Source organism: Crocodylus siamensis, chromosome 9 (assembly GCF_052110815.1).
Source record: "Crocodylus siamensis isolate JL-2025a chromosome 9, ASM5211081v1, whole genome shotgun sequence".
Taxonomy (NCBI): Eukaryota; Metazoa; Chordata; order Crocodylia; family Crocodylidae; genus Crocodylus; species Crocodylus siamensis.
Window position 1 is genome coordinate 25,711,352 of NC_143403.1, and position 13,410 is coordinate 25,724,761.

Below are 13,410 nucleotides of genomic sequence, written 5' to 3' on the forward strand. Positions count from 1 at the left end.
CAAGGTTATATTCTGTATCATCACCTTGCTCTACTGCTGTGTTAAGTTTTCAGAATTTGTATAGCCGGGTAAATGAATTCCCCCATCACATGCATAGGAAAGGGATTATTCTTTGTTCTTTTAAAACAATTTGTTCTTTTAAAACTTGTACATAACTAGAACAACTTTACGTTGAAATTAGGATTGCTTCCTCACCACTTGCCTCTCTCTCGCTTTTGTTAATTCTAATTATTAACGGGCATAAATTATTCAGATCATTTTCCGAGGCAGGGAGCATTATGCACATCTACAGATTATGATGACTGTCTTTGGGGTACTAACAGATATTCTGATACTTGTTTGCAGTGGTTTTTCATAGAAAAACCAAGGGAGGTATTTGGATTAGTGCAGTTTTCTGTGGTTTACTTTTCCCTATAAGAACTCTGAATAACAGCAAATATGTTAAGGCTAGTTGCCCACACTTCTGTAATGTAAATATCTGTTTATCAGAAATATTGCATGTCGTAACCCTGCTGACATGAAAGAGCAAATTAATTGGCAACCAATGAATTCCCGCTGTCTAGATATGTCACTAAAATGTGCAACTGTTGCTGTCATCAACTTCAGGACTAGGTTGTCAATTTTTGTGCCATTTAGTACTAATAATACAGTTTTATCCCATCAACAAAAAACACACTTCCAGCAGTCGGTGATTTTTAGTTATATGACTTAAGGGTAAGATTAATAATTGAAAATTAGTTTGTATTAACTTACTGTCATAATTTAAATGAATAAGTAGGAGCGAGAGAGGGGATGAAACTAAGACTAGCATAAAAATATTTACATAATGCACATGTAATTATTAAAAGCAAGAAAATAGGAGTCTGTCTGCTAAAATATTAACTCTTTTTCTTTTTAATCTTTCTTTCCCTATCTCTCCCATTGAAACTGTTTAAAGAAGCAGTTGTATTAATTTATGTATACATTTTTGCTTAGATAGTGAAATGCCTTGTGCCTTGTAAATAAAATATTTTTTACAAATCGAAGTACGTCTAAATAATAGCCACAATTAAAGGTTAGTCATTTTGGCTAAATAGATTCCACAGTTTCTCAGGTCTAGATGAGTGTGGCAGGGCACTGTTGGTGCCTGCCGCTTTAAGGGCCGAGCCAAGCAGCCAGAGCCAAGCAGCCACCAGATGCTTGCTTGCAGCTGCCATTTTAGATCTCTGGCCACCTATATAAACAAAGCAGTTCTCTGCTGGCAGGCCAGGCAGAAACATTGCCTGGCTGCAAGGATGACTTCAACATCCTGGAGGCAAGGGCAGGAGCTTAAGGGATGTTTTGGAGGCTCCAGGTCCCGGGCATGACCTAAAACTGCACCCTGCCAGGGATGGGTGGCCTGGTGGAGCTACTGGTGGTGCAGGAGTCCCCAGGAAGTGCAAGGCTAGTTACCACCCTGGTGAAAGGTGGGTCAGGGCACCTTAATAACCCTAGCTCCCACAATGGGGCAGGTTACCCCATAGTAGGGCCAAGAAGGCAGACCCAGATTAGGGAGTGGGCTAGAGGCTCAATAGCCTGACTCAAAACACCTTCAACTGGTGAATGCTGGGTCCAGGACGAGAAGGTTCAAAAGGGCCAGGGGCCCACCACAAGGGATGCCAGAGCTGAGGGCCTGGGGTTCCAACTGGCCTTGGAGGTGAGGCCAGGACCTGTGTGGCCAAAGGTCCTGGGGAGGTCACGCCTGAGAGGGGGAAGATTTCAGGGAGCTAGGTGGCCCAGAATGAGGGCAGAGTAGGTTGTCTGATTGGAGGGATCCAGTTGGGGTCTGGACTGGAGGATTCTGAGGCCCAGTGTGAGGCCAGTAACGTTAAGAACCGTGGATGCCATCTGCGAGGCTTCGGCTGTGGTGTAGGGGAGGAACGGAGCCCTGGCATCAGGGCAAGAATGGGCAGCCTCCCGCCTAATTAACACCATAATTATGTGTCATCAAGGCACGGCAGGCCAGGAGGCAGACAGTTGGCCCAGAAACAGACCGGCCCTGAGACTGGCCCCTGTTACAACGAGGATGACAATAGGTGCCAAAATTGGGAATCGTGTCCAGTCCTTAAAGTGTGAACAGTGGAATATTTAAGGTGGGTGCTGTTGGGTCATTACTGGGAAGAGAGGCATGTCTTCACACCCAAAAGCTGTTTGCAGGTCTTTTCCCCATGCGTAACTGCCCCAAGGTGGCTCCCCACCCCCCCTTTGCTCTCCCTTTTTCCCACCTGCCACAACTTTTCTTGTTGGCTGGTTCTTGAAGATGTAAAGGAAAGGGGGAGAGAGGGAGAGGCTGGTGCCACCACTCAATCGCCGGTTGCTGATGCACATTACAACCTCTGCACCAGCAAAAAGAGAAGATGTCAAATGAACTGAAGGAATGAAAAGAGATTTTATTTGGACCAACAGGGTCCCTTTCTGAGTTTTTCAGGGTCTAGCTAGTTCCTTTACTCAGTCTGTCTTCCCTCGAGAGGTTGCACTTTCTCTGTTAGGGCCGATTGGGTCTCTTTACTTATTTTGCTGCCCTGACAGGCTTGATCATTTTTGGGAGGCAATTAGGGCAAAGCATACCTTGAGTGGAAGCATCTGCTTCATATTCCCTCTCCCTGGTGGATCCTTGCCACTCTTGGTGCTGATAAGATGCTGGAGGAGAGCCTCTTGCTATTTCTCTGAGAGAGAGAAAGTAAAAACAAGATCCAGAGGGAACTAGGCTGGGTCCGAAGTAAACCCTGTGGCTCCTGTCCTCTGATCTGCATTGCCGGCTTTTCTGCCTTCATTAGCAAGCACCAGTGATCAGTTAACCAAACAAAGTTAAACTTAGTACACATATTCTTCTTTCTACACTCTCCCCTTCTGTGAATGAGGGCTCCCCCCTCCCCCCCGCATTTTCATGCACATGGACACCAGACAGCCTGGACAGCAGCTCCTGCAGGTATGTCTGGCAGTGGGGGAGGTAGGGATTGAGGCCCCTGTAGGGAGGGGAAGGAGTTGGGCAGGGCTGGGGCTTGGATTGTGGCTACTGCCCAGCCTGGGTGGTGCATGGGCCTTGGGGCATGGGGCCAGAATGCATGGGCCCTGGAGGGGAGTGGCATGGAACTGCAGGTGGCTTGTCCAGGGAGTGGGGAGGGGCTAGTTCCCGGCCACTACATGCATTCCTGGGAGGGGGCAGGGGGGACCACACACCTCCAAGATTTGTGCGTGGGGTAGGGTGGGCTGGCTGCTGTGGGCTTGGGCCCTCCACCCTGTTGCCCTCCTCGCCCCCGGCCCAGCGGGCAGGACCCAGGGGGTGCCTCACCATAGCGGTGGAGGGCTCCTAGCAATGGCAGTGAGCTTCCTCACGCAGCCCCGCTCTGCCTGCCACTCCGGGTCCTACCTGCTGGGTCTTGGAGGCCCCGCAGGGAGAGCAGCAGGGTGGGGAGTCTGCAGTGGTCAGCCTGCACTTGCTGCCACCCCCCGCATGGGCTCTGTTTCAGCTGTACCACCCCTGGGGGAGGGGGAGCTGGGCTCCACACTCCACTCTGCTGCAGCAGCTACTGCCTCCAGTGGGCAGCAGGTGATTGTTGGGCACTGGTGCAGGGGGAAGCAGACCTGGGTCTGTGGCCCCATAGCCCTGGTAGCTGGGGGCTCCCTCTGGCAGGGCTGTGGGTGGGGAGTGAAGGGCACCAGTAGGGATGGGGGCCTGTGGCTTGGGAGTGAGGGGCCTGGGCCCGCATCCTGGTGAGTGAAGGGGACAGGGGGAGCTCTGATTTTCCATGAAAAGAAACCCAAAATCAAATACCAAAAATGTATAGGTACTTAAGAGTTTATTTTATTATTGTGATTGAGACATTGGTAGACTTCCAGATTGCTTCAAAATTATAAATATATCAATAAAACATTGTGTTCAGTTGATACCTATCTATACAGTGGCATTTCATTTTAATTGTGGATTGGGGGGAGGGTTAGTCAGGGAATTTGTGTTTTTATCAGAGAATTTATGATTTTTAAACAGAGAAAACCAAGATCCTTGCTAGTAACTGCTGTCTCCTGAGAACATAGTAGGGCAGGGGGTTTCAGCCTTTTTTAGTAAGTGTACCTCTGGCAGCCCCACTCTTTGTAAGTGTGCTCCAGGAGGCGGGGAGGGTGGTAAGTGGCCAGACACAGAGCAGGGGCATGGGGAGCAGCAGCAGCAGTGCAATATCTGTGCAGCCCTGCTCTCATCCCACCTCAGCCCTGCTCCTATGAGGCAGAGGTGTGGGGTGGCAGTGCTCCATCTCCATGTACCCCCTGGGACCTTTCAAAGTACCCCCAGGGGTACACATACCCCTGGTTGACAACCCCCCGTAGTAGGGGAATATACTAGTTCTCCGAAGATCAGTAAAGATCTGAGCCTCTAACAGTCTCTAAATGATGTATCGATTAAGTAACCCGAATAAGGGGCTTTGGACATGCATTTACTATGTTGTAAAAGTGGAGTGGACACATGATATGCAGCATTAAGTCAGTATAAGTCACTGTATTCTAGGGTAAAATTGCCCCCCAGCAAGTGAGGAGCAATTGTACAGAGTTATATCTGAGTAGCAGACCTGAGTCTGTGTCCCTGGTCAGTTTTGTCCTGGAGGAACCATTGCTGATTTCAAACAGTCTCCCCAACCACATAGTACGTACCATAAAAGCACCCCTTGCAGATGATTAGTGTGAGAGAGCTGGTCCTGTATCTGTAATATAATTTTATTGTACAGTAAATTCTGGAGTAAATCTTTTTGTAGTAGTTATGCCATGTGTGTAGCTAGATAAGCTAACTAATACAACCAGGCTATCAATTGTTTCCATGCCTACCTGCAACAAGCTCTGTGTTATCTATCTGAAATTGGTAAACGCCAAGTTAGGTTTGTGCTTCTTGGGTGTCTCCCTAGCAAAACTCTAGTAGTCAAGAGTAGGAAACTTCACCCTTTCTGAACTGTACCTTAATACTTCTTTCTAGTCATTACCAAAAACAGTTATTAAAGGGTATGTATGTGACTGTATTGTGAAAGCCGTTTGTGTTATGTTACTCCTGGATCATTACAGACAGTTGGCAGAGGTGTAAATTATGAGGACTGGTGCGATTCCTGCATATGGGGTGGCAAGGATCCTATAATATTGGAGCAGAACCAGCATTAGGTTCTTTAGGCTCCTTACCAGTGGGATTATCTCCGAATCTCACTGATGCACTTTATTATTTCTTTCTTTAGCATCATCACTGAGGGATGTTTTTTCTCGGTTCTGGCATAAAATTATCTGCAGAACTATGGACTGCATTGCCTACTCAGACAAAAACTCGTTGCCTTCACAATTGCAGGAACAGGCAGCTGCATCTGAGCCTCATAGTTGCTGCTGCTTCCCCCCCACCCCAGCTCTGTCATATGAAAGAAGAGTTCTTTGTGGTAGAATCAAACTGCAGCATTCCTCTGTGGAGAGGAAGGGGTTTATTTCTCCTTTATAATTGATATTTCATGGTGATTTTTATCTTGGATGATTTACAGAACATCGAAATGCTCAATGTTTAGCTACTTTGTAAATTATTTGGAATATTAACTTTTCTCCAGGTACACTCTATTCTTCACTTTAAACTGGTGCCCAAGAGCATGTTAACCACATTAAAAAATAACCAACTACACCACATAAGCACCTGTAACAAAAGGGATTATGGTTTTTTTTGGAGAGAGATCTTTTTCCTTCTAACAATGCTTACAATTACTTTGGCAACAAAATACATGTCTCATTAATGTTTCAGTGTTTTGTAGATAGTAAACATGTCATTAAAACATCTGTTTTTTCTTTGTACCTTTTATTTTTACAGGATCCATCTGGTGAAGACTACAGAGAGACAATTGGTGATGAACACTTTCATCTGGAAGGTACTTAAAGAATTATTCTTCTTAGTTAATTCTAAGACATGTTGGGGAAATTCTGTCTGAGTTAAAAAGCAGGTTAAAATGTAAATGGTGGCAGGTAGCCCATTATTGTCTGTTGTAGCTAATAAGGAGGGGGATAGTCCATATATTTGTATCCCTCCTGAATCTACCACTGCTATTCAGTAATAGTGTAGAGACCAAACTCTATGCTAAACTCGGTACTAACTAAAGAAGTTTGCTCAGACACAAGGAAGTAGAAACTATTTCTCTTCAGGTTTGGGGGGAGGGAATCAGATTGAGGCCCCCATGGTGAGGGAAGGAGTGGGGCAAGGGCTGGTCCTGAGGGTGCTGCCCAGCCAGGGTGGGGCATGGGGCTCAGGACTGGGGTGGGGAGCAGGACAGAGCCATGAATGGCTGATCTGGGGTGGCGGGGGGGAGCAGCTCTTGCTGCTGTCCACAATATCAGGGAGGGGGGCATGGAGGGCAAGTGTCCCCTAGATTTGTGTGTGGGGTGAGGACAGATGCAGCTGCCTGCTGCAGTCTTGGGGCTCCCCACTCTGCTGCCCTCCCCCTGGGAGCCCTGCGCCAGCTGTCCTGCCATGGTGAGGTGCCCCCTGCTCTTGCAGGAGCAGCGGGGGTGGCAGCATGGGTGGTCAGGGGGCACCTCACTATGGCAGCACAGCTGGTGCAGGGCTTCCAGGGGGAGGGCAGCAGGGTGGAGAACCCCGTGGTCAAAGTGGGCAGCCCACTGGCACCCCTGTGCTCCCATGGGCTCTGCCCGTGTGCCCCCAGGGGCTCTGTTTGGCTCTGCTTCAGCTATGCTGCTAGGAGTGGGCATCATCTTGAGCTGCCCTCTTCCCCCAGCAAATATAAAAGTCAGCACCTATGATTGAAATTATAGTCGAATCTCTTGTTCTGAAAAAGAGAGGGATAGATACTGCCTACAGTTGCTTGGAAAGCTCCAGTGGAAAAGGTCCTTAAGACTGGAATGCCAAGCTCATACGTTTGCTATTAGAAGTTGTAGGTCCTTTAACAGTGTGTGACCGCCGGGTTGTGATTCCTCTTTCTCGGGTAGTTCTAGTCGTGTAGGTAGATGTCACTATCCTCTTGGGACCGCTTCGGTGTCGGAGCAGCTCTCTTTCGCCCAAGTCCCCGACCTTGTTCTCAGCCACCACGACTTGATGTTCTTCAGTGTCAAGGTCGGTTCGTTGTATACTCCGTGGCCCAGGTCCCTCGGTGGTCACATCCTGGGGCTCCGCCACCCCTGCACATCGATCTCACGCCACCTCTAGTGCGTTCTTCTTCTGTGGGTCTGATTTCTCTGTGGTGGGGTGGTATTCCTTCTCCACCTGGCCCATCCCCGTCGGGGTGCTCGCCGACCAGCTTGACACACGTTCCCTCTTTCCTTCTCCCTGTTTGATCCTGTATGAGGTCGCAGCACAGGTTTGGACTCACCTAAAGCAGCCTCAACCCTATTTCTATGAAGAAGCCCCCTCAGCTATCCCAGCTAAGGTATCCGCCATCTGGAAAACAAAACCATAAACAAACTTAAAGACCAGCTCCTCGGCCCCTTTACAGGCTGAGGATCCTATCTGGACCTCCCCGGTCCTCCTAGGCTGTCCCTGGCCCCTAATCTCCCTAGTGCCCCTACAGTTTCCTGGCACGGTGGCTTGGCAGCGATCCCTGCCCCGGCTACACCCTCTCAGGGCTCTCCCGGGTCTTCTCCCCCTTTGTGTGGCAGAGTCTCGCAGCGCCGCCCCGGCACTCCACCTGTGGGTCATGCTGTCTTCAGGTTTGTATCCCGTTGGGCCCTCCGTGGCCATGCTTCCTGCTCCTCTTCTGTCAGGAGCATCCTCCAGCCACGCTGTCAGCCTCTGCTCCTTCGGAGCTCTGCTGTTGGCCGCCGCCGCCACTTTTCTCCCTGGTGGAGCTGGTAGCTGCCCCTCCCTGGGGCTCTCCACCCTTCTCACTGGGGGAGCTGTTAATTGCTGTGTCCTGGGGCTATCCACCCCTTCCGCAGCTGCAGCTGCTGCTTTTAACTTCCCCGGCTGGCGTCCTTCCCTGACGTCACCAGCTGGACGCACCTGTATAAACAAGCGGCTGACGCGCCGCACGGGTCCTCTCGGCGGCATCGCGTGTTCTTCCTCGGGTTCTGCAGGTAAGTCCAGTTTACTAGTTGTCTCCCCGGGACACAGTGTATCTGGAATTGCTCAGTGCTTATTCAGAGGGAAGACTTCATTGCACATTGGCATTAGGGGTGTGTGCAATGGGCCGTATTTGATTCAGATTTGGCTCGGGTCAGGGACAGTGATTTGATTTGTTGATTCAGATCACTGTCCCAATTTGATTCGGCCAAATCTGAACCTGAAGATTCAATGCTGATTCAGAGAATCAGCAATTCGGGCATAGACACGGCTTTAAATATTTTTTCTACATACCTTGAGGTACCAGGTATGATGGTCAACGCTGCGATGGTGGGGCATACCACAGGAGCGTGGGGGGGCCCCCATGTGTTTGGTGGCGAAACCAGAAGTGGACCGGAAGTACTTTTGGTCCACTTCTGGGTCCACTGCTGAGAGTGCAGGGGAGCCCCCCTCTGCTCAGTGATTGGCCGCAGGGGGATCCCAGGTGCCCCCCCAGACCCAGGAGGGGCCAGTCGCCCTGTGTGTTCCCACCCCTTGTGCGTTCCCCGGCAGACCTGGAACTGGATCAGAAGTGTTTCTGGTCCATTTCTGGGTCTGCTGCCAAGTACAGTGGGGAGCCCCCCATGCTCCTGTGGTACACTTCATCCACCCCAGCATCTCAGCATTCACAAGCCACCTGGTACCTTGAGGTATGTAGAGAAAACATTTTAAAGCTGTGTCTGTGTCTGAATTGTCAAATCTCTGACTCAATTCAGAGGGTTCAGATTCAATTCAGAGAGATTAAAGGGTTTCCTGATTTGATTTGGATTTGGAGATTTGGCCTCTGAATCGGGCTGAATCTCTGCCGAATCAAGTCAGCAACTGAAGCTTTGCACAGCCCTAATTGGCATGTTCATGTTGTTTATGGTTCTCCTTTGTGACCAGACCCAACTCTGCATAACTGTTGCATAATGTGAATTCAACAGCAAAAGGTGGCAAGGATCTGAGTTTTCACATCAGTAACCCAAGAGCTGTTTGTCAAGATGATTACCTATGTTATCGCATTATGTCTTGGTGCAAAGGTGGATACTAGAATTATCATACCTGTAAATATAGATTCTGCAATTATGATGCTTATTACTCTGATCTGTTAGTCTGGTAAGATTTCCTTACATATTTCTTCCTGAGATCAGGTTCTTAGTCTTCTCTTGCTTTTTTCTAAGAAGTGTTAATGGATGTTTCTTGGAACATCTTTATTCATAAGGGACAGGGAACAATGTTTTAAACTCTATCCAGAACCTGTTGCTTGATTTATAGCAGAGGAGACATCTAAACTATTGGTCTGCATTGGGAGGCTAAGGTTGGAAATCAAACAATTTGTAATATTAAACCTTTACCAGAGTAAAGCAGGGGCTGTCTCATTCTTTTGAGTGTAGGCAAGACACTGCTACAGGAAACTGATAAAATTGCTGGAAATAATTTTGTTTTAACGCATCAGCTTAAACTTTCACTTTTAGGTTTTATTTCTAAAAAAGGAAGCTGTGTTTTATGAAATTAAAATCTGAGGTTCAGTGAACTGTAGCTATATTAGCTACATTGCAACTCATGTTGTAAACTATAGTAGCTATGATTTTTATTTTTTTAAGTATATAGATCATGCCAGACATACATGTAGATGAGTTTAACTTTTGGAAAAGCTGTAAAGGCAACCTGTAGAGTGGATATTCTTGTACTAGAGTACTGGGCCGGGGCTTGTAAAATTATTCATGGTAAAAAAAAAAAAATGGGGAATGTAGTAGTGGATGGCAACTTGGGCAGCAACAACCATGAGATGATTGAATCCAGGAGCCTAAGGAAAAAAGGAAGAACAGCAGAGTAAGGACTCTGAACTTCAGAAAAGCAGATTTCGACTTTCTTGGGAAACTCATGGGCAGGATCCCCTGGGAGGCCAGTCTAAGCGGGGAGGAGTCCAGGAGAGCTGTACTGTAAATGAACCTTACTGAGGGTGCAGGAACAAACCACCCTGATGCGTAGGAAGACTAGGAAGTATGGCAGAAAACCAGCTTGTCTTAGCAGGGAATTTTCAGTGAGCCAAAACACAAGAAGCAAGATTACAAGGAGTAGAAACTTGGACGGACAACTAGGAAGTAGTATAAGAGCATTGTTTGGGCATGCAGGGATGAAAGCAGGAAGACCAAAGCACAACTGGAGTTGAAACCAGCATGAGACATGAAGAGTAACAAGAAGGGTTTCTACAGGTATGTCAGCAACAAGAGGAAGATCAGAGGGAAAGTGGTTCCATTACTAAATTGGGGAGGCAACTTAGTACAAGATGATGCAGAAAAAGGCTGAAGTACTCAATGTCTTTTTCACCTCAGTTCTCACAGGCAAGGTTAACTCCCAAACTACTGTACCTGGCAGTACAGTTTGGGGAGGAGGTGAGCAGCCAACAGTAGCAAAAGAACAGGTTAGGGACTGTTTATAAAAGCTGGATGTATACAACTTCCTGGGGCTGGATGCAATGCATCCAAGGGTGCTGAGGGAGTTGGCCACTGTGATTGCAGAGCTGCTGACCATCATCTTTGAAAATTCATGGTCATCAGGAGAGGTCCTAGATGATTGGAAAAGGGGGCTATAGTGCCTATCTTTAAGAAGGGGAAGGAAGATCTGGAGAACTACAGACCAGTCAGCCTCATCTCAGTCCCTGGAAAAGTCATGAAGTAGGTACTCAAGGAATCCATTTCTAAGAACTTGAAGAAGATGGTGATTAGCAGGGATCCTTGTTTCCCTGATTAAAAAAAAAAAATGACAAATTCTCTGATAAACCCCCCAAAATGCTTAATTAAAATTAAAGGCTCCCCACAGTCTCCCCTCCCCCCACAATCCCCTGTGACCTGCTTGTGCCCCCTCACTCCACCTATAACACTGTTGCCAGGACAGCATGGAGCTCACAGAGGCAGCAGCTTTCCTGCATGATCCCACTGTGCCCTGCAGTGCCTGGTCGCACATGCTGTGCTGTGGAGACCTGGAGGAGGGCATGAGCCTGTAGAACACTTCCGCCCCTCACACAGTCTGGGGACACAGGCAGAGTTGACCGGAGCAGGATGCGAGGTCCGAGACAAATTAGCCTATGCAAGGCCCCGCCCCCGCTCCGATCTGGGCCCTGGACCCAAAGAAGCTGCTGCTGCCAATGCCGGCAGGGGGAGCAAGCAGCTGGATGTGGAGCCAGTTGCTCTGCCCAGCTCTGCAGTGCTGCTGCTCCACCCCCCAAAGCACAGGACCCTGGGCAGTCGCCCTGATTCACAACCCCTGCCTCCCCAGGGACAGCCCTGGGTGTGGGTTACCTCTGCCCCCCCCGGGAGTACACGCTGCAGCACCCCACCTCCCACCCCTGAACAAGCCACTGATGGCCTCATCCTGCTCCCCGCCCAGGCTCTGAGGCCACACATTGCAGCCTCGGGCCCCAAGCCCCATGCGCTGCCCAGCAGGGCAGCAGCCTCAGCCCCAGCCCTGCCCAATTCCCTCCCTATGGGGGCCTCAGTACTCCCCCTCACTTACCTGCAGGAGCTGCTCTCCAGGCTGCCTGGGGCCATGTTCATGTACATGCATGTGGTGCCCACTGCCTGACCACCCTCCTCCTGCTCCCTTGCAGCCCTTTGCAGGCTGGAACTCTTCCAGCCTGCAGAGGACTTGGTGGAAAACTACAAAATCAATGGGTTTCTCTGCTAAAATGAGAAATCTGCATTTTAGTAAAGGGGGAAAATCCATAGTTTACTCCGTTTTTCTGTGGGAAATGGAAAACCTGGATCCCTGGTGATTAGGAAGTCAGCATGGATTCAACAAGATCAGGCCATGCCTTACCAACCTGATTGTTTTCTTTGATGAGATGACTGGCTTTGGATGCAGGAAGAGCACGATATACATGATATATCTTGACTTTGCTTGTGGCGGACTTACTGATACGGCCTGGCTCGTCCGATCTTGGAGAATCTCTGGTATGATTGGTGGAGCCCATCCACCAATCGGGTAATGGCAGGGAGGCACTAGTCCTGCCTCTATTCAGGTGAGGTAGAGAGACCCAGACCTGATTTAAGCCTGCACTCTGCAGGTCTGGCAAAACTTTGGTGGGGGTGGAGTCTCCAGAGAGAATAAAAGGGGCTGCATGTCCAGCACGCGCACACAGTGAGGGACAGAAATGAGAGCAGAACTAAGAAGAGCTGGAGAAGAGCTGCCCAGTGGGCAGATGCTGCTACTCTGAGGAGCCCCTGTGATCACCTCTCATCAGACAGGAGCAGCGGACAGTTTTAGCCCCAGTTGGTCCACCGTGCAGCTCAGGGGGCAAGACCCTGGGAGCTGTGTGAGATAGCTCGGGCCTCCAGCCATTTGGTGCATGCAGCACGGTGCATGGAGCCAGACCCTAAGAGTAAGAGGCTCAGGTCTGCAATCCATGGTGTGCAGGCAGGGCTCTGGGTGTACGGAACCAATGAGGCTCTGGGAGCCATCTGCGGTGGCGTGAGGTTCCATCTCCTGGCACGTGGCAGGTAACCCAGTGAAGGAGCCGCTGCATGGAGGGTCCAGGAGCTGACTGAGCCCCAGAGTGGTGCAAGGTGGTTTGGGCCTCCAACCCTGAGCAAGGGTCAAAGCCCCCAAGAGCATGTGACGATGCTCAAGGCTCTGAACGGGGGTGGCCCAGGAGGAGCCAGAGGTTCCGGAGGCTTCTGTGAACAAGTAGCCACACACCTGAGGGGACGAGGACCCCCACCTTGGCATCAGGTTTGTGAGTTGCTGGGGAATAGGGTTCCCACAGGGGAGGGGGAGTCCTTCTTGGCTAGAAAGGGGTTCCTGGAGAGGAGGTTCAGGGATGGTCTTTTCTGAGCTTGTGGGCTGCCTAGGGGGCTTGGTGTGAGGCCCAGGGGGCAATAAGGTCTTCCCTCACGGGTCACTAGAGCGTAATCCAGGCCCCAGGGGGCTTGGAGACCCTTTTAATAGTTTATGGTTACTTCTGTGCTTATGTTATGTTATGATAGTGTGTTTTATGTTTTGTGATATTGTATCCTGTGAATTGTGTGCTCCTGTATCCATAAGAAAACTAACATTAGAATGTAAAATCTATATTTTACATTACAGGTCCTCCTCATTACTTACCTATGTTTACTTGTAACTTACCTGAATCCCAGTTGTGGTCATCCATTGTAGAGAAGCAAGGTTATTAGTCCTATATTATATGTAAATATATATATCAGTTTTATATTAATATTTATCTTTTAAGGTTCCCTGTAAATATTAATAAATTTAATATTGTTCTGGCCTGGCTCTATAGGGAGTGGGGAGATTGTGCTCAGCCTGCAGTTCTCTCCCATAGCACCCCTGCCTGCTGCCAGTCTTCTTCAATCAGA

At 49.2% G+C, this 13,410-nt stretch overlaps 1 protein-coding gene across 4 annotated transcripts in view; it reads left to right on the plus strand.

Moving 5' to 3' along the window:
* The window catches only part of NKD1 (NKD inhibitor of Wnt signaling pathway 1), a 168,628-nt gene that overhangs the window by 96,076 nt on the left and 59,142 nt on the right, over positions 1–13,410 (plus strand). For all 4 annotated transcript variants that reach the window (XM_090062209.1, XM_090062206.1, XM_090062208.1 and 1 more), the window contains one exon: positions 5,837–5,894. In XM_090062209.1, the coding sequence (XP_089918335.1) occupies positions 5,837–5,894 (58 nt within the window). The remainder of the gene's footprint in view (positions 1–5,836; positions 5,895–13,410) is intronic.